Below are 21,777 nucleotides of genomic sequence, written 5' to 3' on the forward strand. Positions count from 1 at the left end.
AATTGGTACCCACTCACCCTTGTACACCTGCTCAGGGCTGGACTTCAGCCAACTGACACCTAACTGCCCTCCCACCAAAACAGAAGGGCAAATGCACCTCAGGCCCCAACATCACCCATCATGGCTAGGATCCAGCTTCATCTTCAGCTCGCTTCCTTGCCACCATGCAACAGCCACTCACCAGCTGGAAGACCTTTCCCTCAAGTTACTGGAAGCAGCAGCACATGCTCCACATACCATCAAGAGCTGGGCCACCACCAGAGAGGCCCCTTCTAGTAAGTCAGTGCTTAGAACCTTCTGGATGCCCTTGAGATAGCTGTCAGCCTGGCACCCAGCACCCACTCCCCTAATCAGCAAGAGTCCTGTCAGTGACAAAGGGGCAAACGGAGGTGACCAGCTGCTTTCACGGATTCTCATAGCTGCCCTGTGAGGTGATGGGTATCACACCCATCTTTCTAGACAAGGGAAGGGCCTATGCAAAGCCAGCTTGAAAAGTGGCCTGGCTGAGACTCGAACCCAGAACTGTCCAATTGCAAAGCTCATGTGGCCCGTGGCACTGGTGCCTGGCCCAGAGGCAAGGAACAAACCCTTACTGTGGTTACAGAGCATCCCTGGAGGGCTGGGGGCACTGGGAGACTATGGTGTGGCAACAGGTTTATGAAGTCTGGGACAGACTTGTCAACAGACTGTCATCTCCTTCTTTGCATAGATGGAATGCTATGGAATGCTCCCCCAATCCCTCTGTCCCCAGATGGGTAAGTCTCCTTTAAAAAAAAAAAAAAAAAGACCTGGCTCAACTTCTCAGAGAACCCTAATGTCCCTATGGCTGGTCCCCACACACCCTTGCCACAGCCTAACTCCCAGCATCACCACTGTCTCACCTCTGCCCAGCCACACTGCCTGCTTCCAGGGCCAAGGGATGGCCTTAATTCACTGGCCCTGGGCAAAGCACACAACAGGTGTCCAGGTAAGACAGAGTTGGCAGATGTTTCTAACAGCAGCTTCCATCTTGCTCCCCAGGCTGCTCCAAGCCCACAACTGGTTACCAGACCACCCTGGCCTTGGAGGGGACCCTTCCAGCTAAACCTGCCTCCCCAGTACAGGGAGAGCCAGACTCGTACCCTAGTGGGGACCCAAGGCTTCCCTCAGGCCTCTTCTCATTTAGGAAGCTGAGAAACCCACTGGATGAGCCCAAAGGCCACTGAGGCCTGGCTGCCTGGAGAGGCTACTCCAAGATCAGCCATGGGGGTGGGGGGTGGGGGGGATGTCCAGGGCATGTGAGAAGGGCAGCCCCCACCAGGCCCACCTCTGATCCCTTCCCACTTCAAGCAGGGCGAGGGAAGCAGAAAGACCCCTGGAACACCAGGAGCAAGAAAGAGGCAGGCAGGGCGGCTGGCCAGGTTTGTGCTCGACTGTATTCACTCAGAGACACGTGGCAGCTTACATTGGACAAAATGAGTAATAAAAATTGGCTTTAAATACGGAAAAACCAGGGCCCTGTAATCCCATGCTATCCTAACACTGGGACCAGGATGGCCATCACAATCCGGGAAGGACCAGAACTGGGGCCTGGGGCGCAGGCACACACAAATCTCAGCCTACCCCCTCCACACACACGCACACGCTCACATACACACCCCACAGCCACACACAGGGAGGGATGGATTATTGCTGGGCACATGTGTCTATTGTTAAGAGGGGAGTCTGGAATGTTTGAGAGTTGGCCAGGGACAACCTCCTCCCCCCTTCCCAAGGCCTGGGCTGGGGCGTTTCTGCAAGAGGTGTCTTCAGGACAGGGCCCAGCATGAGGGACGAGGCGCCCTAGGAGCTGGAAGGCAGAGGCAGACCCATCTGGGACAACCTGGGCAGTGGACTGATGGGTCCCAGGGTCAGCCCAATCTCTGGTCACACTTTGGCACAGGCCTAGGGTATACAGAGGCCCCAGATCCAGCTTTGACAAGTGCTGAGAAGGGACAGCATTGGACCCCAGAGGTGGTGGCCTGAGCCCGAGGCAGCAGAGGCAGGCATGAGTCTCACTCGGAGGTCGGCGGTGGCGAGCACAGTGCTGGGGGCTCAGGGGCCTTGCCTGGCCCAGTCTCGGCCTGTCCAAGCTGGGCCCAAGGAGCCTTGAGTTTGGCAGTGGCCCTTCTGCCAGCTCCAGGGTGGGTCTTAAGAACGCTCTGGTTGATATATACATTCATACAAATACATAAATACAGAAAGCCCCGAGCTCCACAGACAAGAGCTGAAGGGACGCACCTTTGTCCCAGGGACAGCCCAGGCCTTGCCCGAACTCAGCCAGACCAGGGGCTGAGGGGCAGAGGACACCGGGGACAGCTCCGGCTGTGTTCCCCAGGCCACAACTTGCGTGGGCAACGGGGAAGACCACTGTGCAAAACTGTAAACAGCGCTCGGAGTAGCTGCTACCGCCAACCACCGGTGGAGGCCTCAGGCTGGGGGCTAGAGGCGGGTGGGGAGCTCGAGGCGGGTGGGGAGCTCTTCCTCACTGTCGCTGCAGTTCCCACAGCAATCCTGGAGGGATGGGGAAGACACGGAGGGAGAGAGGCAGAGCGAGGGCCATTAGCCACTAGTGCCACCAGCCAGGCCGGCCCTGCCAGGAGCTGCCCGGAGCTACGCTCGGGGCTGGGGGCTCCCCACCAGGGGCGCAGACATGTGTGGGCCTCAGTGCAGAGTCTACTGGCAGCAGGCGGAAGTGAGAGGGTCCAGGTGGATCTCGGGCTCTGCCAGAGCAAGGCCCTGTCCAGACCCTCTCCCCTGGAGATGGTGGAGGCAGAGCATGGGGAGACAGATGGCTAAGCAAGGCTAGCAGCTTGAAGGTGCCAGGGTGCAGGGAACGAAGTAGTTGGGGGGAGGGGGGAGCGGGCACCAGACTTCTTTCGCCCACATCTCGCCTCTGCCATGGAAGGGCTGCCCGTGGCTCCCCGAGGCCGGGCAGCAAGGCCAACCCACGGGGAGCCCACACTGCTCACCTCTGGAAAGAGAAAAGAGGCCGTGAGCCCAGCCAGGGGTAGGGGACAGGCGGGAATGAGGCCAGAGACCCTGGGCACACGTGGCATGGCTGGAAGACGCCCACTCCCAGCACACGCGGGCACCAGCTCTGCCTCCCGCCCACCGTCCCCTGGAGCCAGGCGAGGGGCCAAGCAGGGACCCTGCTGGGGGTTACCTGGCGACTGAAGAGTCTCTGCAGCAGTCCCTTCTTGGGGGGTGCAGGTGGCTGACCCTTCCAGTCCAGGTCTGGGGGAACCGAGCCATCCAGCCCAAAGACATTCAGCTCCTGGAAGCACTCGGTCTCCACCATCTGCCCAAGCACAGACAGCCGTGAGAACTGGCTCCAGGGCTGCTCCTCTGGAGCCCGGCCCACCAGCCGGGCAGCTCCTTACCTCATTCTGCCAGGGGATGGGCACGCTGCCCGTGGCAAACTTCAGGTAGAAGTCCTGGTCAGTGGGCTCCAGCTCCACACCCTTAACGGTGGAAAACTGTTCGATGTCCAGAACATCCTTGCAGTAAATGGCCTGGGGCTGGTGGGGATGGAAACAGCAGTCAGCCGGGAGCAACAGACTCCCAAGCGGGCACACACGCACGCCAGCCCACCTACACGCATGAAGGCAGCTCAGCCCTGAAAATCACTCCAGCCTTGGCCTGGTTGGGCCCCAAGCCTTGCAGCTCTCTGATTTGGAGTCAGAAACTAGGTACCCCAGGCACTTCCTAAGCACAGCAGTCCCTTCTCTTTGAGGTCATTCCCCCTCTGTAAACTGGGGATCACTACCCCTCATTGATCCTGACTGATGAGGCTGCATAAAGGCCATGCCTTTCCCGGTCCATGGTAGCTGACCTGCTGCAGCCAACCAGCCCCCGCAGTGCCCTGCGGAATCAGTGACAGGCACCCCCTCCACCCGCACATGGCTGTCTCGGGGTACCACTGCACGCATGGCAGAATCTTAGCTAGTCCTTTCAGCTGAGCATCCCCATGCAGGGCCTGGAGCTGATAGGTCCTCTGTCCCAGGATGTCCAATGGCCTGCTCCATCCCCTCAAGCTTCATGGCCAACCAGAGGATTAGCACGGTCCTCCCAACTCCCCACACCCCCAGGGCCCCTCCCTCCTGGGAGCCCACCTCACTCCAGAAGGCCACTGTCTTTTTCATCTCCATTGTTTTCTAAATCCTACTATTATGGATGTCAATTAAAACAACATCGTAATGTAAAATGGTGCAGCTGCTTTGGAAAACAATCTGGCATTTCCCCAAAAGGTTAAATGTAGCGTTATCATATTAGCCAGCAATTCCACTCCTAGGTATATATCCAAGAGAAAGGAAAACATATATCCCCACCAAAACTTGCATGTCAATGTTCATACTAGAAGAATTATTCATAATAGCCCAAAGTGGAAACAACTCCAATGTGCATCAACTGATAAACAAAATGTGGTGTATTCATACAATGGAATATTATTCAATAATAAAAAATGAATAAAGTAGGGCACCTGGGTGGCTCAGGTGGTTCAGTGTCTGCCTTTGGCTCAGCTCATGATCCCAGGATTCTGGGATGGAGCCCCACATCAGGCTCCCTGCTCAGGGGGGTGTCTGCTTCTCCCTCTCCCTCTGTCCCTCCCCACCACACATGTGCTCTCTCTCTCAAATAAATAAAATATTAAAAAAAAAAAAGAACAAAGTACAGGCTACAATATTGATGAGCCTTGAAAACATTCCACTAAGTGAAAGAAGCCAGTCACAAAGGACCACATATTGTATAACACTATTTGCATGAAATATCCAGAACAGGCAAATATACAGAGACAGTAGATTAGTGATGGCCAGGGCCGCAGGGAGAGGAGAACGGGGAATGAATGCTAATGGACACGGGGTTTTTGTTGGGTGGGTGGAAAGGAGTGATGTGAATGTTCTAAAATTGATTATGGTGATGACTGCACAACTCTGAATATGCCAAAAGCCATTTAGTTACACACTTTAAATGAGTGAATTATATGGTATATGCAATATATCTCAATAAAGCTACTAAAAATGATATCAGCATCAAACTTGCTTCTCATCTATTGCGTCTAAAAATAATTCCAGGGCGCCTGGGTGGCTCAGTCGTTAAGCGTCTGCCTTCAGCTCAGGTCATGATCCCAGGGTCCTGGGATCGAGCCCCACATCAGGCTCCCTGCTCAGCGGGAAGCCTGCTTCTCCCTCTTCCTCTTCCCCTGTTTGTGTTCCCTCTCTCGCTGTCTCTCTGTCAAATAAATAAATAAAATCTTAAAAATAAAAAAATAAAAAATAAATAAAAATAATTTTTAAAAAAGTTAAATTCCGGGGCACTGATTTTTTATCTTTGAAGACTCAGGGGCGGTGGGATGATTTCAAGGTTAAATGAGATGATGTGCACTGGAAGCAGGGGTAAACTTGATGGAGGGGTCAGCCCCGAGGCAGGCTGCTCTCAGTTCAATCACTCACAGCAAGGCCCACACCCCAGGGTGCTGGTGAGGCCTACAAGGCACAATCCTTCCTAAGCAGCGGCTCCCTAGCTGGCCTCCCGCTTCTACTCACCCCCCTAGCACTGCCCCTACACCTCACAGGCCTGCTCAACATTCCCCAAAGGCCCCCCATCACACTGGGAATAAAACCCTGCGCCTCTCCCAGCCCATGCTCGCTCGGGCCACACTGGCCTCCTCGCTGATCACTCGAGGTTTCTCCTTCTCCCTGGAATGCTCTCACCCCAAAACTCAGCATGGCTCTCTCTTTCATGTATTTTAGGCTTCTGTTTAACCGTCAGGTTCTCAGAGACCACCCTGTCTAAAAATACTCCCACCCCCCCAATCATTCCTTATCTCCCTCTTAGCCGGATTTATTTTTTTCACATTACCTGACATGCTTTTTCTCTTAGTGCTTTCCTTCGCCATGCTCCCCACTACAACAGGAAGGCAGGACTGGGTCCTGTTGACCTCTTTCTCTCCGAGGTCTGGCACTTATGGGCACTCAGATATTTGTTGAGCCAATAAACAGTCACTGTGTGGCTGACAGCCATCAGTCTGGCCTGCTGGTGAACTGTCAATGCCAGGACCCAGTCCTCTTACACATGGGAGGGGGACAAGCACATAACTTCATCTTGGCCACTCACAACCTTCCCTGTGACTTCATACACAGAAGCCTGAATTCAGAGGGACGACAATTAACAGGCTGAAGCAGAGCCAAGAGATGAAGTTCTGGCAACATTGCGTGAAACCCTGACATGGGCCCAACGCTAGGACCATCTGGCCAAATGAACCAATAAGCTCCATGTTGGACATAAGTTTTAGCTGGCTTCTGCCACTTAGAATATGAGGACTCGAGGATGTCTCTGCCCACAGAACACCTGACCCACCGAGATGCTCAGGAAATGGGTGAGACTCTACCAGGGGGAGCCAATCTTCAGCCCCTTACCCCTGCTGGCAATGGCATGTTGGTTTTCCTTTAGGAAACTGACCTCCCCCACCGGCAGTGGTTCGGGTGGGCAAGTGATGCAAGTGTGGCTGCTGAGGGGCCTCCGAACAATCAGTGGCAATCAGCACTAGCCTTAGGACTTTTTTTTTTCTTTTTTTTTCCTTTCAGGACTTCTTTTGAAATGATTGGGCAAGAGATACACTGGGTCTCCTGGGCTGGCTGAGCTGGTAGGATGTGGACCTGAAACACTGGGTCCACCACGGCCATACCCTAGGGAGAGCGGCCAGGGAGCAAAGACCGCACACTGGCCGGTACGGCGGGGAGGGAGAGGAAGAGAGAGTTCCTGCAACAGAGCCCCAGATCCAGGGATGCCAAGGCGAGATCTATCCTGAGGCTTTTCACCTGTGTGAGCCCAGTGAATTATGTTCTGTCGGCCAAGCCCTTGGAGGTGGGTTTGCTGACACCTGCACTGAAGGTGTGCTGACCGCGCCTCCAGGAGCCCCGAGCCCCCCGCGCCCCCCGCGCCCGCCCCGGCTCCGCCGGCCCTCCGCAGAAGTGGAAAGCACTCACATCAGGCTTGAAGGGTGGCTCCAGCATGCCGGCTCCCAGCCGCTTGAAGTTCAGCTTCTTGAAGAGGGGGTGTTCCTTCACCTCACGGGCACCACCTCCACGACACCCCAGGCGCTCAGCAGGGTCCTTGCACAGGAGCTGCAGCAGGGCAGGGGTGGTCAGGGTGGCGCGGGAGAGGTGCCCGCTGCCCCCCGGCCTGGCCGGTCAGCCTCCTGATGGCCACCATACCTGGGAGCAGAGCGAGCGGGCCTGCGGGGAAAAGCGCTCCGAGTACTCCTCAGGCACCTCCTTTACCAACCGCTCCACCTCCTCTCGCTTGATTTTCTTTTTCCTCTGCTGGAAGGGGGACTGGCCTGCGATCATCTCGTATAGGAGGCAGCCCAGTGCCCACCAGTCTGGGCTGAATGTGTACCGTTCGTTCTTCACCACCTCCGGAGCTGGGCAGGGTGGAACAGGAGTGAGGGTGGGCCAGGAGGCAGGAACCAAGCCCTGGGCCCCGGGAAGGCCCAACACACATCAGGTGGGGCATTAGCTGATGCCAGCAGGCACCCCCCTCAGCCTGGCAGGGACTTCAGTGCGTGGGACAGCACATGCCCCCATCAAAGGGAGCGATGTGGCCCTGCAGGGGACCGGGTCTGCTGACTTTTCAAGAGAAGTCAGAAATCCGTGTTTTTAATGTGACGCTGTCTGGCCTATCAAATGTTGGCAACCCATTCCAAGTGTTTTAAAAACAATTTGATTTAAACACAAATGGAGGCCACATCAGGCCTGTGTGGTTACCAGTTTGCAATCTCTGGATTTAATATAGAAAGAAGAGACTCATCTGATGCATACCTAGCCCTGCCAGGCTGGGCACACAGGGATTTCTGCCTCTCCTACCTCTTCGCATCTTCAAGGCAACTTTGGAAGCCAGTACGACCGCTTTCCAGTGGGGCAAAGTGAGGCTGGGAGCAGCAGTATGTGGCCAAGGACACACCACAAACAAGAGGTGGGCCCTGTAACTGGGACTCTGTCTGCTGTATCACACGGTTCCCAAGGGAAATATGGGGCACATCTTGGCACTGCGGGTGGGCACTCCCTCTCGGAACCTGGGCAGCTCAGGGGAGGGCAGGACTGAGACCCCAAATCAGCCCCTTCTCATCCTTCTCTGGTAGCCACCTGCAAGCCCAGCTAATAGCAGGAGCTCAGTAAGTATTTGGTGAATGAATAAGTATTCTCAGGTGTGTGGGCCCTGGCTGAGTCTCGGTCCTAATTTATAAAAGAGGGACATCAGCTTTTTCTACTCCCCGAGACACAGAAGACTCCCAGACAGAAGTGGTGGGGCCCAGCCCAGGACAGCAAGGGGGTCAGGGTGGAGGGAGACTCACCCATGTAGCCCACAGTGCCCACACGACCCTTGATGGTCTGGCCCTCTGGCACATGCACAGCCAGCCCCAGGTCGGAGATTCGGATGTGACCTGAAAGTGGGTGGGGAAGCAGGGGGGCCCACTAAGCAGGTGGGCCAGACCCTGCCCTACTCCACGGCACCCCACCTCTGTGGCCCCACCCACCCACCGTGGTCATCCAGTAGGATGTTCTCTGGCTTCAGGTCCCTGTGGGGAGGAGAGAAGGGCAGGGTCAGACGTTGTTCAGTTTGCAGAGGAGCCAGATGGGACGCCACCACCTCCTGGCTCACTTGTCTCCCGGGATGGAATGTGCAGCAAGGTGCGGGAGCCGTTTATTGCCAGGCTGAGAGACGGCCCTGCCCTCGCCCACAGCATCCCTGACTTGAGGGAGCAGCCCAAGGATCTGTCCAGCCAGGACCCCTCCTGGGAGTCCCTAGGCAAGTGGAGAGCAGCTCCCCCATGGGGAGACAGCGCCAGTAGCCTTGCTCACCACTAGTATTGAGGGGGTCCCACCCTCCCCCCGACTCTGGCGGCTGACTCTACCTTTCCTGCCAAATGGGGCAACTCATCTGTCCCTCCATGGGGCTGTTGTGAGGTTCAAATGAAATCCCTGCCAATAACAACAGGCAGAGCTGTCCACTGCCAAGCCCCCCATGCCGGGCTCTGTGCACTTTACTGCATTATCTCATTTGGTCCCTAAAACCACCTGCAAGGCAGGAATTATAGTCTCTGCTTCCCAGAAAAGGCAAGAGCGTAGGGAGCAGGGAGCCGACTGGCCCAGGGTCACACAGAGAGGGGTGACGACACGAGCATTCGTGTGAGCGAGCCAGACCCAGAGGCTCTCAAGTGTACCAGGCATGCGCAAGCGTGGCAGGGCTCAAACCAGCTTCTGCATGCCGTGGCAGCCCCGGCGCACCAACGTCCTCCGGCAGCCTCCACCCGTGCCCCGCTGCAGCCCCCCGCGGGGAGGCCCGGGCCCGGCACCTGTACACGATGCGCTCCCGGTGCAGGTCCTCCAGGCCGCAGCAGATCTCCGCGGCATAGAAGACAGCCCGCGCCTCGGGGAAGCCGGCCTGGCCCATGTGGTAGATGTGGAACTTGAGGTCGCCTCCGTTCATCAGCGTCAGCACCAGGCACAGCGCGTCCTTGGTCTCATAGGCATAAGCCAAGCTCACCTGTGGCCGAGGGGACCCGAGCCCTCAAGCAGGGGCCGGGGGCCACCCGGTGGTATGGCTGGCACCAGCCGCCCAAAAAGTCCTTCTCAGTGCCGCTCCTTGGGGCCCAGCCTGCTCCCCAGGCTTGGTGTCAACACCCCAAACCCGCCCTTCCCAGGCATCTCTGAGAGCGGGAAGGCGGTGCCTGGAGGGGACGGGGCGGGGCAGGAAGAGACCTAGTTGGTGAGTGGGGAGGGCAGGGCAAGTGTGTGGCCAGGGGGAAGGGAGGGGTCTCCTGTCTGTACTTACTACAAACCTACTGTTCACTTTCTCCAGGATCTGCTTCTCATTGAGTGCCATGGCCTCCCCTTTCCGCTTCTTGATCCGCTTCTTCTCCAGCTTTTTGCAAGCGTACATCTTGCCTGTTGCCCGCACCTGGCAGGCACACACCTGTAGCCAAGGTAGATGGGCAAATAGGGACTACCTGTGCCCTTCCTGCGGCTACAGGAGTTCGGGGAGGGGGGCTAGCAGTCCAGGGCCCATGGTACCCCACCTCCCCACTCCATCAGGGGCTCTGGCCTGGCCGCTTACCTCACCAAAGCCACCTTTTCCCAGGACTCGGTACTGCCTGAAGGTGTTTTTGGTCACTGGCTGCCTGTGGGCAAGGGATTTCAGAGCAAACACAGGCTGAGCAGGGGCCCAAGGCCATGAGAGTCCTAGCAACTTGGCCTACTGTGGCCCAGCCTTCAAGGAGCTCACCTTTCCAGCCACTTCCACTGTAGGAAACGGTTGAAGTAGATGCTGTCGAGGTAGTCGGCAAAAGGAGCCATGCTCAGGTACTCGTGGGTCAGCCTGTTGGGAGGGCCCAGCCCACGGGTCAGCCCCTGACCCTCCAGGTTCTCGGCTTATGGGGCCAGACCCCCTGTTATGTGCACGCTCAGTCTGAAAGGCAGCATCATCGGCCAACCCTCTTGCTAACCCGACTAGGCGGGAGACATGCACCCATGCAGAAGCTGAAGATGCTACAGAGAGGGAAGGCCACCTGCCCAAGCTCACACAGCACGCGCAAGGCCAGGGTGAGAGGCTGAGCTCCCTCACCAGCTGCTGAGCCGTTCACAGCCTTCCGGGCCCACAGAAGCCCCGTCCTCGGGACACAATCCCAGGCCTGTGGGCAGGGAGAGGCTTACCGGGTGAGCTCCTGGAAGAGGTCTTTGCACGGCCCCTGCTCCAGCCGCTGGGAGCAATTAGTCACCAGCTGCCGGGGGACCTCAGGGATGAGGTCAGGACCCTAGGGACAGGCAATAAAGAGGTCAGTGCAGGGGGCTCCCTTGGCCAGCTGCCCCCTCCCAGGGCAGAGACAGCCAGTATCTTAAGCCTGTGCTAGGAGCAGCTGCAGGCTGGTGGTGCGCCAGCCCACCTAGCTGCTGAACTCAGGTCCACTGCGACCCTTGAGGCAGGGTGAAGCAGAGCCGCTGGAGGCCGCCCTGCCTGGCCCACCCTCCTGGGCTCCCTGCCCGCAGTCTGCCTGGCGAACCTGGAGCAGCTCCAGGGCACTCTCTGCCCAGGCTGTGGTCATTCCTCTCCCCATCACTGAGCTCTGCCCACTGCTGTCATCCCTCCATCACTGCTCGCTCACCGTGTGGCTCAGAAAATTCTGCATTAGCCGCCGCCCACAGGCCTTCCGCTTCTCATCAGGGGTCACTTCATACTCCGCCTGCAGGGTGGGAGGCAGAGAAGCTCGGGCTCTGGGCAGAACGGCAGGTGTGGGGAGATGGAGCACACTTGACCTGGGGGCCTCTGCCCACCCTCAGGGCTGGCCTGGGCCGCACTCACCACTCCATCCAGGAAGGCAATGCAGCGGGTCAGCTCGGGCCTCGTCGCGCAAAACTCTCGGAACAACAGGCGCCCAATGGGCTGCCGCTCACACAGGCTGTGGTAGTCACGCTCTGCAAGCAGGGGTGGGAGTTACTGGGTTCCCAGACCTGGAGTCTGCCGGTGGGGCCCTCCTGTCCACACCGCCAGGCCCTGGGCCCCAACAGCAACTTCCAGCCCTGTGGTATGGAAGCCATTAGCTCCTGCAGAACCCTCACCACAACACTGAGGGGGGGCATTACCTTTTTCCTTTTTTTTTAAGATTTTATTTACTTATTTGCCAGAGAGGGAGCACAGCAGGGGGAGTGGCAGGCAGAGGGAGAAGCAGGCTCCCCACTGAGCAGGGAGCCCGACGTGGGGCTCCATCCCAGGACCCTGGGGTCATGACCTGAGCCGAAGGCAGACACTTAACCGACCGAGCCACCCAGGCGCCCCGACATTACTCTTATTTCCATCATAGCCTGGGACTCTGAGGCCCAGAGAAGCCAAGTAATTAGCTCAAGGTCACACAGCCAGGAGTTTGGCTCTGGAGCTAGGCCCTCACCTCCCCCTGCTATCTCTTCGTTGACACCACCTACATACGTCACAGCGCTGGGCCTGGGTGTGGTTTGTGAGGTTCCGGCCCGGCCCAGGCTAGGCCCAAACCTGCTGCCTGCCTGGCGAAAGTGCAGGAGGAAGCTGTGGCTTCCGGCGAGCTTGAGGCTAGGCCTCCTTCCCAGGCGGTGGAAGCAGCCATGGTATACTCCTTGCCCACGTGCAGGCTGTCAGAGGGGCCTAGGCAACCTTAGGGGCTGCGCAGACCTGGGGCCTCAGCCAAGATAAGCAGGAACTGGGGTCCTGGCCCTTCTGGTCCAGGTTTTGCTGCCCCCACCACTCACCCTGCTCCGGGCTGGGCTGTGCTAAGCACGGGCTTGGGGCTCCTCATGCAGTCCACCTGTGGGCTGGCTCCAGCTTCCACTGTGTCTTCTGTCCCTCAAACCCTAGGCCTGACCCTCCTTTCCTCTGCTTCTCTCAGACTGCCCCAAATCTGACCCTGCCCTACTCCCCCCATCCACCCACCCCAACCACCTCTGCTGTCCTGTTTACACTGTGCTCTACACCCATCTCAAGCCCAGGAACTGAAACTGGGTTGGGTGGTGCAGACTCAATCTTCCTGCTCCCCAGAACCCCCAACCCTGCCTGCCCCAGGGCGAGGTCTCAGGGGAGGCTCCCCCAGCACCCCCAAGTCTCCACCCAGGCCTCACCGAGGCTGAGCCGCAGCTCTTCACACTGGCTGATGTGGGGGAACTGCAGCATCTGTCGCCATTTCTTGCTTTTGCCTTTGCGATTCCCACCACCACCTGTGGGAGCAAACGGGCACTGGGTTTCCAGTCCCACCGCCACCCACTTCCCTCACCACTCGGGGCACCCAGAGGCCTTCTGGGCTCAGCCCAGGCACAGCCCACTTTAGGAGGCACCTCAGGTCTTCATTCCACATGCTTCAGCATGCCCTCGCTGGGCTCTGGGACACACATGGTCCCCTGGGCCCTCCTGAGGGGGGGCGCTCCTGGGCTGGAAGATCCAAGAGGGGTGGTAGGGACAGGGACGGGCCACCAGGAGTGGGGGACTGGGGTGGTGTGTATGGAGGGGGCGCTTCTGGGAAGCCTTAGCTGCTTCCTACCAGGTAAGAGTTTCCCAGGGGAAGAAAGCAGAGGACATGACAATGGTGGGAACTATGTAAGTCAAGGTGCAGAAGGGAGAGACTCCAGGACATGTGGGACATAACTGAGACATGCCAGAGGCACAGCGCGGCCTGGGTCCCTGGGAAGGCTTCAGACCCCTATTACCTGGCCCCGCACCACAGCTATCAGAGACTCGGGACAACGTGGTGGCAAGAGGGCTGGCATTCGGGATGCCCACTTCAGTACACAAGGGCTTCCATGGCCCCAATACCCGCCTCATTTTACCTAGCTGACTCCCTATCTATAGCTGCTGAGACCAGAGTAGCAGCCCAGGTGCCTACAGAGCCAGATGGGTATGGTAAATGTGGGCCAGATGGGAGACAATAGGGAGTGGTGAGGAGTGTGGTGAACTGGGCCGTGCACGCCCCTTCCAACAGGGGCGGCTGCCGCTTGGTTGTTGCCAGGCAGGAATGCAGGCTTAGTGTGTTCAGCTGGGAATCTGGACTGTTATATGAAATACTGGTTCATATTTTTTGTAAAAACCCACTGCAGCCAAATGAATTAAACATGTTAGAGAGCTAGCCAGATGTGGCCCATGGGCCAGGAGGTGGAAAATGGAAGAGCCCGAGTCTTAGAGCCCTACAGACATAGGTCTGAATCTCCAATTCACACTTTAGGCCCATCCCTTGCCCTCTATGAACCTCAATATCCTCACAGGGACTTTGGATCCAAAGCCACCTCCAGAGGTGTTGTCAGGGTGACTCCGAGAGTCTGTGTCTAGTACTCTGCAGGGCTGGGGCAAGAGGTGGGCTCCAACAACTCATGGCAAGCTCAGGCAGCCACTTTCCCTTGCCTGGCCTCAGTTTCCCCTCAGTTTAGCCAGCCTTGTTTCCATCTGGCCTGGCTGAAGGCAGGTGGCACAGAGGAAGGGGCTGCTCCAGGGAGGGAGCACAGCTGGGTGCCTCCCTGGGTTCTGTGACCTAAGCTGCCTGGAGGAGGAAATGTTGCAGGACACCCATTGGGAAACCTGCTAGCAGCCCTGCGGTGGCCTGCACCCAGCGTACCCCACAGTCATTGCTCCACTGTGAATGAGCAACAGACCCCCACCCCCAAGCCGGGGCAAGGCCTCCTCAGAAGGGGAACTCCTCCCCCACCCCCACAGGTCCCTCACCCAACCCTCCATCCGCTGGCCTCCCCCCACCAGTTACTTCCTCCTCCCCCTCCTCCCAGCCACATCAAGGCAGCAACAAGAGTCACATGCAAATATCCTGTCCTGGAACTGCCACCAGAGTCGGTGGGGCTCCTCCCTGGCCTAGCCTGCCCCCACCACCCCTGCCCCGTGCCTCTGGGTACCTGGGCAAGGAAGGAGGACTAAACAAGGGCTCCCCCACCCAGCGCTGCCCCACTTCATCCTCACAGCAACGCTGTCACGCTAGGCACAACCTCATGAGAAAACGGAGGCCTTGAAATGAGGAATCAGTTTGTCCAAGATCACAAAGCCTGGAGGTGCCAGAGGCAGGATTCAAACCCAGCTCCCTGGGACCACAACCCATGCTCCTTTCCAACCCCAAACCCGCCATGCTGGCCATCCCAGCGTTCCCAAACCATTTAGGGCCTCAGATCCCTTGGGAAGGTGGCAAAGGCCCGGCCCCAAGCTGTCAGCCAGCTAATGAAGGGATTCCAATGCAGCCAGTCTATGGGCCAGGGTTTAGGACTCTGTGACAACAGGGATTTCTTTTAGTTTTAATGTCCCATCCCCAACCATTCCACAAAAAGGGTTACTAAACTTTAGAGAGAAGAGACTTGTCTAGAAGCATGCAGGTGGGAGGGGCAGAACCAGGTTGGGTAAGGGTTCTCCAGGGGAGGCAGCAGTCCAGGTCCGGCCATACCCCACTTCGCCTCACCCAGGGCCTGAGGAAGCCTGTCGGGAGGTGCCACACTCTCTGGCCAGGCAAGACAGTGCTCTCAGCAGGCCTAAGGCCTGAACGGGCTACAGCCCTAGGGAGGGAGGCCTGGCCAGGCTCTCCCCACCCCTCCTCCCTAGCTGGCTAGATGACGAGGCAGAACAGAATCGGCAGATGCCCCCAGAGGCTAGGAGGAAGGCCTAGCCCTGAGACTTGATAAGGGACAGGAGATAAGGAAGGCTCTGGGCACTAAGGACCCAGCCTGCCATGCCTACTTCCAGGCAGCACCTCCCAGGGGGCAACACACACTAGGCAGGCAGGGGGTACCAGATGCTGTGCCATCTGAGGGCTCCTCTGGGCTGCCTACAGACTATATTGGGGGCATCCTGTGTCCTAGGCCTGGGTCAACCACAGTCTCACTGTATGACTTGGGGGCTAGTCCCTAGTCTGAACCTGTTTCCCACCTATAAAACGGAGCAGAAAAGTGAAACAGATGACTCAGCCTGGAAGCCCAGCAAAGAGTGGAAAATGACCATGTCATGACCTCCCTGCCCTAGAGTTCAAAAAAGAAGGGTCTTGTTCACCGCTGGTCCCCAGCACCCTAGACAGGACAGGGCACAGAATGAGTGTTCCGTGATTACGTTACTGAGGTGGACAATGGCAGGTGAGGGCCAGACTGACCACAAGGCAGTGAGGACCAGGTCTGGTCCTCTGTGTCCCCCAGAACCCTCAGAGAGCAGGTGCCTTGTAACATTTGGGGTGGGAGCCCCGAGGAGCTCAATACACACTCACCAGACTTGCTCCCTTTGCCAGGCCTTGCACTTACTGTCCTGCCAGCCCCACATGCTCTCTTCCTTCAAAGCACAGCTCCCACTTAATTCCTGTGCCCATTTAGCCCACTACACCGTGGGCTTCCCGAGGGCAAAAATCATGACCGATTAGCCTCTGTCCCCAGTGTCCTGAGGCACGGAGCAACGTATGTGACCAGCAGTTTCCCCAAACCGGGTGAGCTGTGGTACCGCAGTGGCTCCGCTCATTCATTCTCCAAACCTTTATCCTGCACCAACTTTGTGCGGATCCAGGCTGGGCGCCAGGGTCTGGGCCTGAGGCACGTGGGATAGGCTACCCTTTCTTGGGGCATCTTCTCACCTATAACCTGGGAGAGGCCTCAGAGAGGCTCTCCAAGGACCCAGGTCCCACCCTTCCCTCTTCCTTCCTCTCTCTTTTCCTCACCACAACCCCCCACACCCCCGCGCCGCGAGGGCGGTGGCCTGACCCCCGCCCCTTCCTGGGCCCCGACACCCCGGGGCAGGTGCCGAGGACTACCGGCCGGAAGGGCTCGCCTCTGCGCGGGGTGCGGGGCGCGGAGCGCGCTGCCCTAGGGGATCTGGTGACTGGGGCGCCCAGCCGAGCTCCGAGGCCGCGCGCCCGTGTTCCCCGCACCCGGCCGCCTGCTTGGCCGCCTCACCTTCCCGGGCCTTGAGTAGCACCGTGTTCGCTACGATGTTCTCGAGCTCCATGGGCTGCGGCGCCGCCGGGCCCGCCGGGCCGCGCCGCCGGCCGGGATCGCTCGCGGGAGCCGGGGCCGGATGGCGATCGGCGCGGCGCGGCTCGGCTCGGTTCGGCTCGCAGTGACCGCGCCGCGGCCTCCCGGGCCTCCCCGGCCGCCGCCGCCCGCCGCGCACACTCCGCCCCCTCCCGGGGGCCACCCCGGCGCCGACCCGCCCAGCCCTGCCCTCTGTTTACTTTACGCGGCCAATAACTAGGCGGGCGCTCCCCGCGCCGTCTTCCCATTAGGCAGCCTCTTCATTAACCCCCGCCTTCCGAGCCAGAGATTCGCTCAAAGGAGCAGGGAGGCGGGACTTAATACGTCACCTCTTCCTGGTTGGTCTGAGGTGGGGTTCAGCCCCTAGGTTCGAATTTCTGGGCCTTCGTAGGATAGCGAACTGCCAATTAGGGCCGAGCCCTCTGCTGGGACAACAGAGGTGGGTCCTCTGGGTCACGCCCTGGAGGGCGGATGTTTAATTGGATAAAAGGAGCGTCAGTCATTTTCATCGCTGCACTTTAACTGGGCCATCAGATGGGGGTGTGGCCCGGGTCCTTTTGACCAGCCTTGGCTTTTCTAAGGTTTGTAGGGGATGCACTTGCTGTCTTGGGTCTCCTGCGGGCCAGCTGCGAACTATTTTGAGCCATGTGTTCAGCCGTATTCCTTTGGTTTGGCCCGTTCTGGAGAGCGCACATCGGAAGCGGGGAGAGGTCCAGAGGAGGTGGTTGGCCTCCCCAGCGGCTCCTCGGCCTCCAGCCCCCGCCCTGCCCCCGCAGCCGGATGTTGTGATTTCTCTCCACCCACACGGCCTCGCCCGCCCTCGGCTCTGCTGCCTTATAAGGCAGCTCTACCACCGGAGACGTTGGGGTGAGCTCACACCCATTATACAGGTGGAGAACAGAAGTGCGAGAAGTCCAGCGGCTGGCTAGAGGCCAGAAGCGCGGAAGAAAACAAGGCCAACATCCTACTCCCTCCACCCAACTTCATACAACAGAAAACGGAGGCTTGCCCAAACTCAGCGAATAAGAGTAAGGCAGAGCCGAATTCAACCAGGTTTCTCTGATCCCTATCCATTCATTCATCCAAAAATACAGAGCACTAGCTTTGTGCCAGGCATTGAATCAGGTGCTGGGGAATAGAGTGGTGTCAGCAAGACAGCCAAGCTCTCTGCCTACATGCTAGAAGGGTGGTAAGGGTTAGTCCTATAAATAATCAAACAGGATGGTCTCAGAGAGTGATAAGTGCTATTAAGGCATTAAGACAAAATACTAAAGTATGAGGGGGGAATGGTCTCAAGGTGTGACATTTGAGGAGAGCCAATAGCCATGTGTGGCTACCGTATTAGACAATACAGAGAATAGTTCCATCATCACAGAAAGTTCTGCCAGATAGCACTAGTCTGGAGGAAGGAGTGGCTTCCATTTGTACAAAGGTTCCATGGTGACAGCCTGAATAACTGGGAGAAAAATGGTGCCACCAACTGAGGAGGAGTGAAGGATGGTAGGCTGAGTACCCTTCTGATCCACTAAACTTGTCTTTGAACAGGCACTTCTGCCACCTCTTGAAATTTATGCCCCAAGTCTCTGCGGGAGAGAAGTGGGGTGTTGTGTGTGGGTATCCGTACATTTGTGAGCAGGAACTTGATGGCTTCCGACTTCTCATCCCATAGACCGATGCCCCAACTGTACAAAGACAGAAGCCAGGGCAAGAAGATGGTGCCTTTCTGCTCTAGTCCAAAGTTGTTGGAAGACACCCAGATGTGCAGGGAGAACTGGGGCAGATGTGTAGAAATTACTGAGAAAGGGGAGTGCGTCTATATGGGAAAGTTTCTTTGCAAATTTCTGTAGATTGCGTCCTAACCACATGCCAGGCTCTGGTTCATTCTTTCTTTCTTTTTTAAAGACTTATTTATTTATTTATTTATTTATTTATTTATTTATTTATTTGAGAGAATGTGGGGAGGGGGGAGGCAGAGGGAGAGAGAGTCTTAAGCAGACTCCACCGAGATCAGGACCCTGAGGACCCTGAGTAGGAAGCAAGCATCAGACACTTAAGGACTACACAACCCAGGTGCCCCCAGGCTCTGGCCTTTCAAATGCATCCCCATTCAGCTATCGCAACAAGCTGGCCAGTGTGAGTGCTCCTCCCTCCCTAGAGAGGTGTGGCAATTAAGGTTCATAGAGACTGACAAATTATGGAAAGAGCCCAAATGTCCATCAACTGATGAATGGATAAAGAAGATGTGGGGGCGCCCAGGGGGCTCAGTTGGTTAAGCCTCCAACTCCTGATTTTGGCTCAGGTCATGATCTCAGGGTCATGAGATTGAGCCTTATGTCAGGCTACCTGCTGGGCATGGAGCCTGCTTAAGGTTCGCTCTCTCCCTCTCCTTCTGCCCCTCCTTTTTCTCTCTCTCCCTCTCTAAAAAAAAAGAAAAAAAAAGATGTGGTATACACACACATACACACACACATAGGAATATTACTCAGCCATCAAAAAGAATGAAAGCTTGGGGCGCCTGGGTGGCTCAGTCGTTAAGCATCTGCCTTTGGCTCAGGTCATGATCCCAGGGTCCTGGGATCGAGACCCGCATCAGGCTCCCTGCTCAGCGGGAAGCCTGCTTCTCCCTCTCCCACTCCCCCTGCTTGTGTTCCCTCTCTCACTGTGTCTCTGTCAAATAAATAAATAAAACCTTTAAAAAAAAAATAAAAGAATGAAAGCTTGCCATTTGCAACAACGCGGATGGTACTAGAGTGTATTAGGCTAAGCAAAAGAAGTCAGTCAGAGAAAGACAAATACCATATGATTTCACTCATGTGTAATTTAAGAAACAAAACAGATGAACATAGGGGAAGGGAAGGAAAAATAAAATAAGATAAAAACAGAGAGGGAGGCAAATCATAAGAGACTCCTAACAATAGAGAACAAACTGTGGGTTGCTAGAGGGAAGGTGGGTGGGGTGATGAGCTAAATGAGTGATGGGCATTAAGGAGGGCACTTGTAATGAGCACTGGATGTTATACATAAGTGGTGAATCACTAAATTCTACTCCTAAAACCAATACTATACTATATGTTAAATAACTTGAATTAAAACAAAAAAAAGATTCGCAGAAGCTGAGCCCCTGACCCATGGTCACACTGGCGGGGGGGGGGGGGTCGGTGGCCAAGATGGAATTGAAGGTTTCCTGATTCAAGTTCACTGCTGTTTTTTTCTTCCAGTTCCTGCTTCTAAAGTCATTATTTCCCTACTTTAAGCTACTGACTTACAGAGTGATCATGAGGGTTTTTGTTTTGTTTTGTTTTGTTTGTTTTGTTTTAGGAACTTCCTGGTAACAATACATGAAGTCTTGCATCAGTTAGGACTTCTGGTTACAACTAAAACTGGCTTAGGCAAAAAAAGGGAATTTATTGGTTCAAGTAACTGAAAAGAAGAGGTGGTAGTTCTGACTTTATGTGTCTTTGGATCCCAGGTCTCAAATAGTATCACTTAAAATTTGTCTTTCCCATATTCTGACTTTGCTTTTAATCTGCATTGTCTTTATTCCCAGGCAGGTTTACTCTCTCAGATGTTAAAGATGGCTGTCAGCAGCCCCATGCTCACTTCTTATCAATAAGGCAACTTCTATGGAAGGAGAAAGCCTCTACCTTGAAGATTCCAGCAAAAATCCTGGGGCTGCCTCTGATTGGTTTGATTTGGGTCAGGTGTTCATTTTGAACCAATCACTGAGGACAGAGAGAGGCAGTGTTCTGATTGGCCAGGTATGGATCACATTCCCACTCCTGCCTCAGCTGAGGGATGGAGTAAGTCATTAGGAATCAATCCATCTGTATTAGTTATCAAATGCTGGGTAATTAATCACTCTAACACTTATGGCTTAAAACAACAACAATCAATTATCATTTCTCACTATTTCTGAAGTTCAAGAATCAATTATACCTGAAAAAATAATAATAATAATTCAGAAGCAACTTAGCTGAATGGTTCTCTCCCATGAGGTTGCAGGCCAGATGTTGTTTGCGGCTGCACTGTCTACTTCCAAAGTGGCCCATTCAAACTGGTTTTGGTTGTTGGCAGGTGATTTTACTTTCTCCTCACATGGGCCTCTCTGAAAGGTTGCTTGAGTATCCTCACAACATGGCAGCTGCTTCTCCCAGAGCGAGCAATCCAAGAAAGCAAGGCAGAAACTGCAATCCTTTTTATGACCTGGGCTTCTACCATATTCTATTGGACACAAAGAACAGCTCTGACTCTGACTTAGTGTGGGAAAAGACTATACAAAGGCATGCATCCCAGGGAACATCTGACTCCCACAGCATCCCTCCATCCTTCCTTCCTGTTCGTTTTACTTTTCCTATGTGTAGGCTTCGTTCTCAGGCTGGCTTTCCCCAAGCGGTGACAAAGATGGCCACCAACATCTCCAGGCTTGCATTCCTGGTGATATCAGTGGGAAGAAAGTGTCCTTTTCCCAAAAGTCCTGGCAAAAGTCCCAAAGCTGACTCTGATGGGCCATACATGTATATGCTTATCCCCGAACTAACAGCTGTGGTCTAGAGTTACCATGCTCTGATTGGCCAAACCTAGGACACAAGCCCAGCCCTAGAACTGAGGGTAGAGCTGGAAGCGCTAGAGACTCACAGAGAGGATGAAGGAGGAGTGGTTCCCAAAGGAAAAATCAGGGTGTCACTACTGAACCATGGTAAATGGTTTTTGGGCAGGAGAAACAATAATGTCACCCCATCTCCCTCCCTTGTGCTCCAACTGCACATCTTAGTAGTAGCTCTTGGTTTAGCATTTTTCTCATGGGATTATTTACTTTCTTGGCTCCCTTTCTGTGGTAGGTAGAATTCTAAGATGGTCCCGAGGATCCATGGTGTATACATACCTTCTCCTAGTTATTCATTACAACACTAATCTAGATGTTCTATAGAAGAATACTGAAAATGTAATTAAGGTACCAAATAAACTGACCTTAAAATGAGATTATCCTTGGTGGGCCTGACCTAATCAGGTGAGCCCGGAAATGGAATGAGGTTCTGACTAGCAAAGGAGATTCAAAGGGTGAGAGAGAGTCAACATGGAGGAGATTCTCTGTTGCTGACTTGGAAGATAGAGGGGGCCACATGGCAAAAATACAAGCAGCTTCTCGGACCTGAGGCTGGCCCCTGGCTGACAGCCTGCAAAGAAACTGGGATTTCAGTCTTACAAATGCAAGGAACTGAATTCTGCCAATGATCTGAATGACCTTGGA

At 55.7% G+C, this 21,777-nt stretch overlaps 1 protein-coding gene across 3 annotated transcripts; it reads right to left on the minus strand.

Annotated features, from left to right (window-relative positions):
• Positions 1-1,396: 1,396 nt before the first annotated feature.
• On the minus strand, positions 1,397-16,658 carry GRK6 (G protein-coupled receptor kinase 6). 3 transcript variants are annotated; one of them, XM_044916810.1, is made up of 17 exons: positions 16,452-16,658; positions 12,663-12,758; positions 11,380-11,492; positions 11,183-11,260; positions 10,734-10,834; positions 10,306-10,398; positions 10,138-10,201; positions 9,856-9,996; positions 9,377-9,567; positions 8,562-8,599; positions 8,375-8,464; positions 7,236-7,444; positions 7,008-7,145; positions 3,402-3,539; positions 3,185-3,319; positions 2,991-2,992; positions 1,397-2,532 (listed from the first exon to the last, which is right to left on the minus strand). In XM_044916810.1, the coding sequence occupies exons 1-17, from the start codon at positions 16,501-16,503 to the stop codon at positions 2,424-2,426; spliced, it is 1,788 nt and encodes a 595-aa protein (XP_044772745.1). In that variant the 5' UTR covers positions 16,504-16,658; the 3' UTR covers positions 1,397-2,423. The 3 variants fall into 3 exon arrangements, with proteins under 3 accessions (XP_044772745.1, XP_021554495.1, XP_021554503.1); XM_021698820.2 differs by lacking the exon at positions 2,991-2,992; XM_021698828.2 differs by having other exon boundaries at positions 2,470-2,992.
• Between the last annotated feature and the right edge of the window lie 5,119 nt (positions 16,659-21,777).

Source organism: Neomonachus schauinslandi, chromosome 7, assembly GCF_002201575.2.
Source record: "Neomonachus schauinslandi chromosome 7, ASM220157v2, whole genome shotgun sequence".
NCBI classification, from domain to species: domain Eukaryota; kingdom Metazoa; phylum Chordata; class Mammalia; order Carnivora; family Phocidae; genus Neomonachus; species Neomonachus schauinslandi.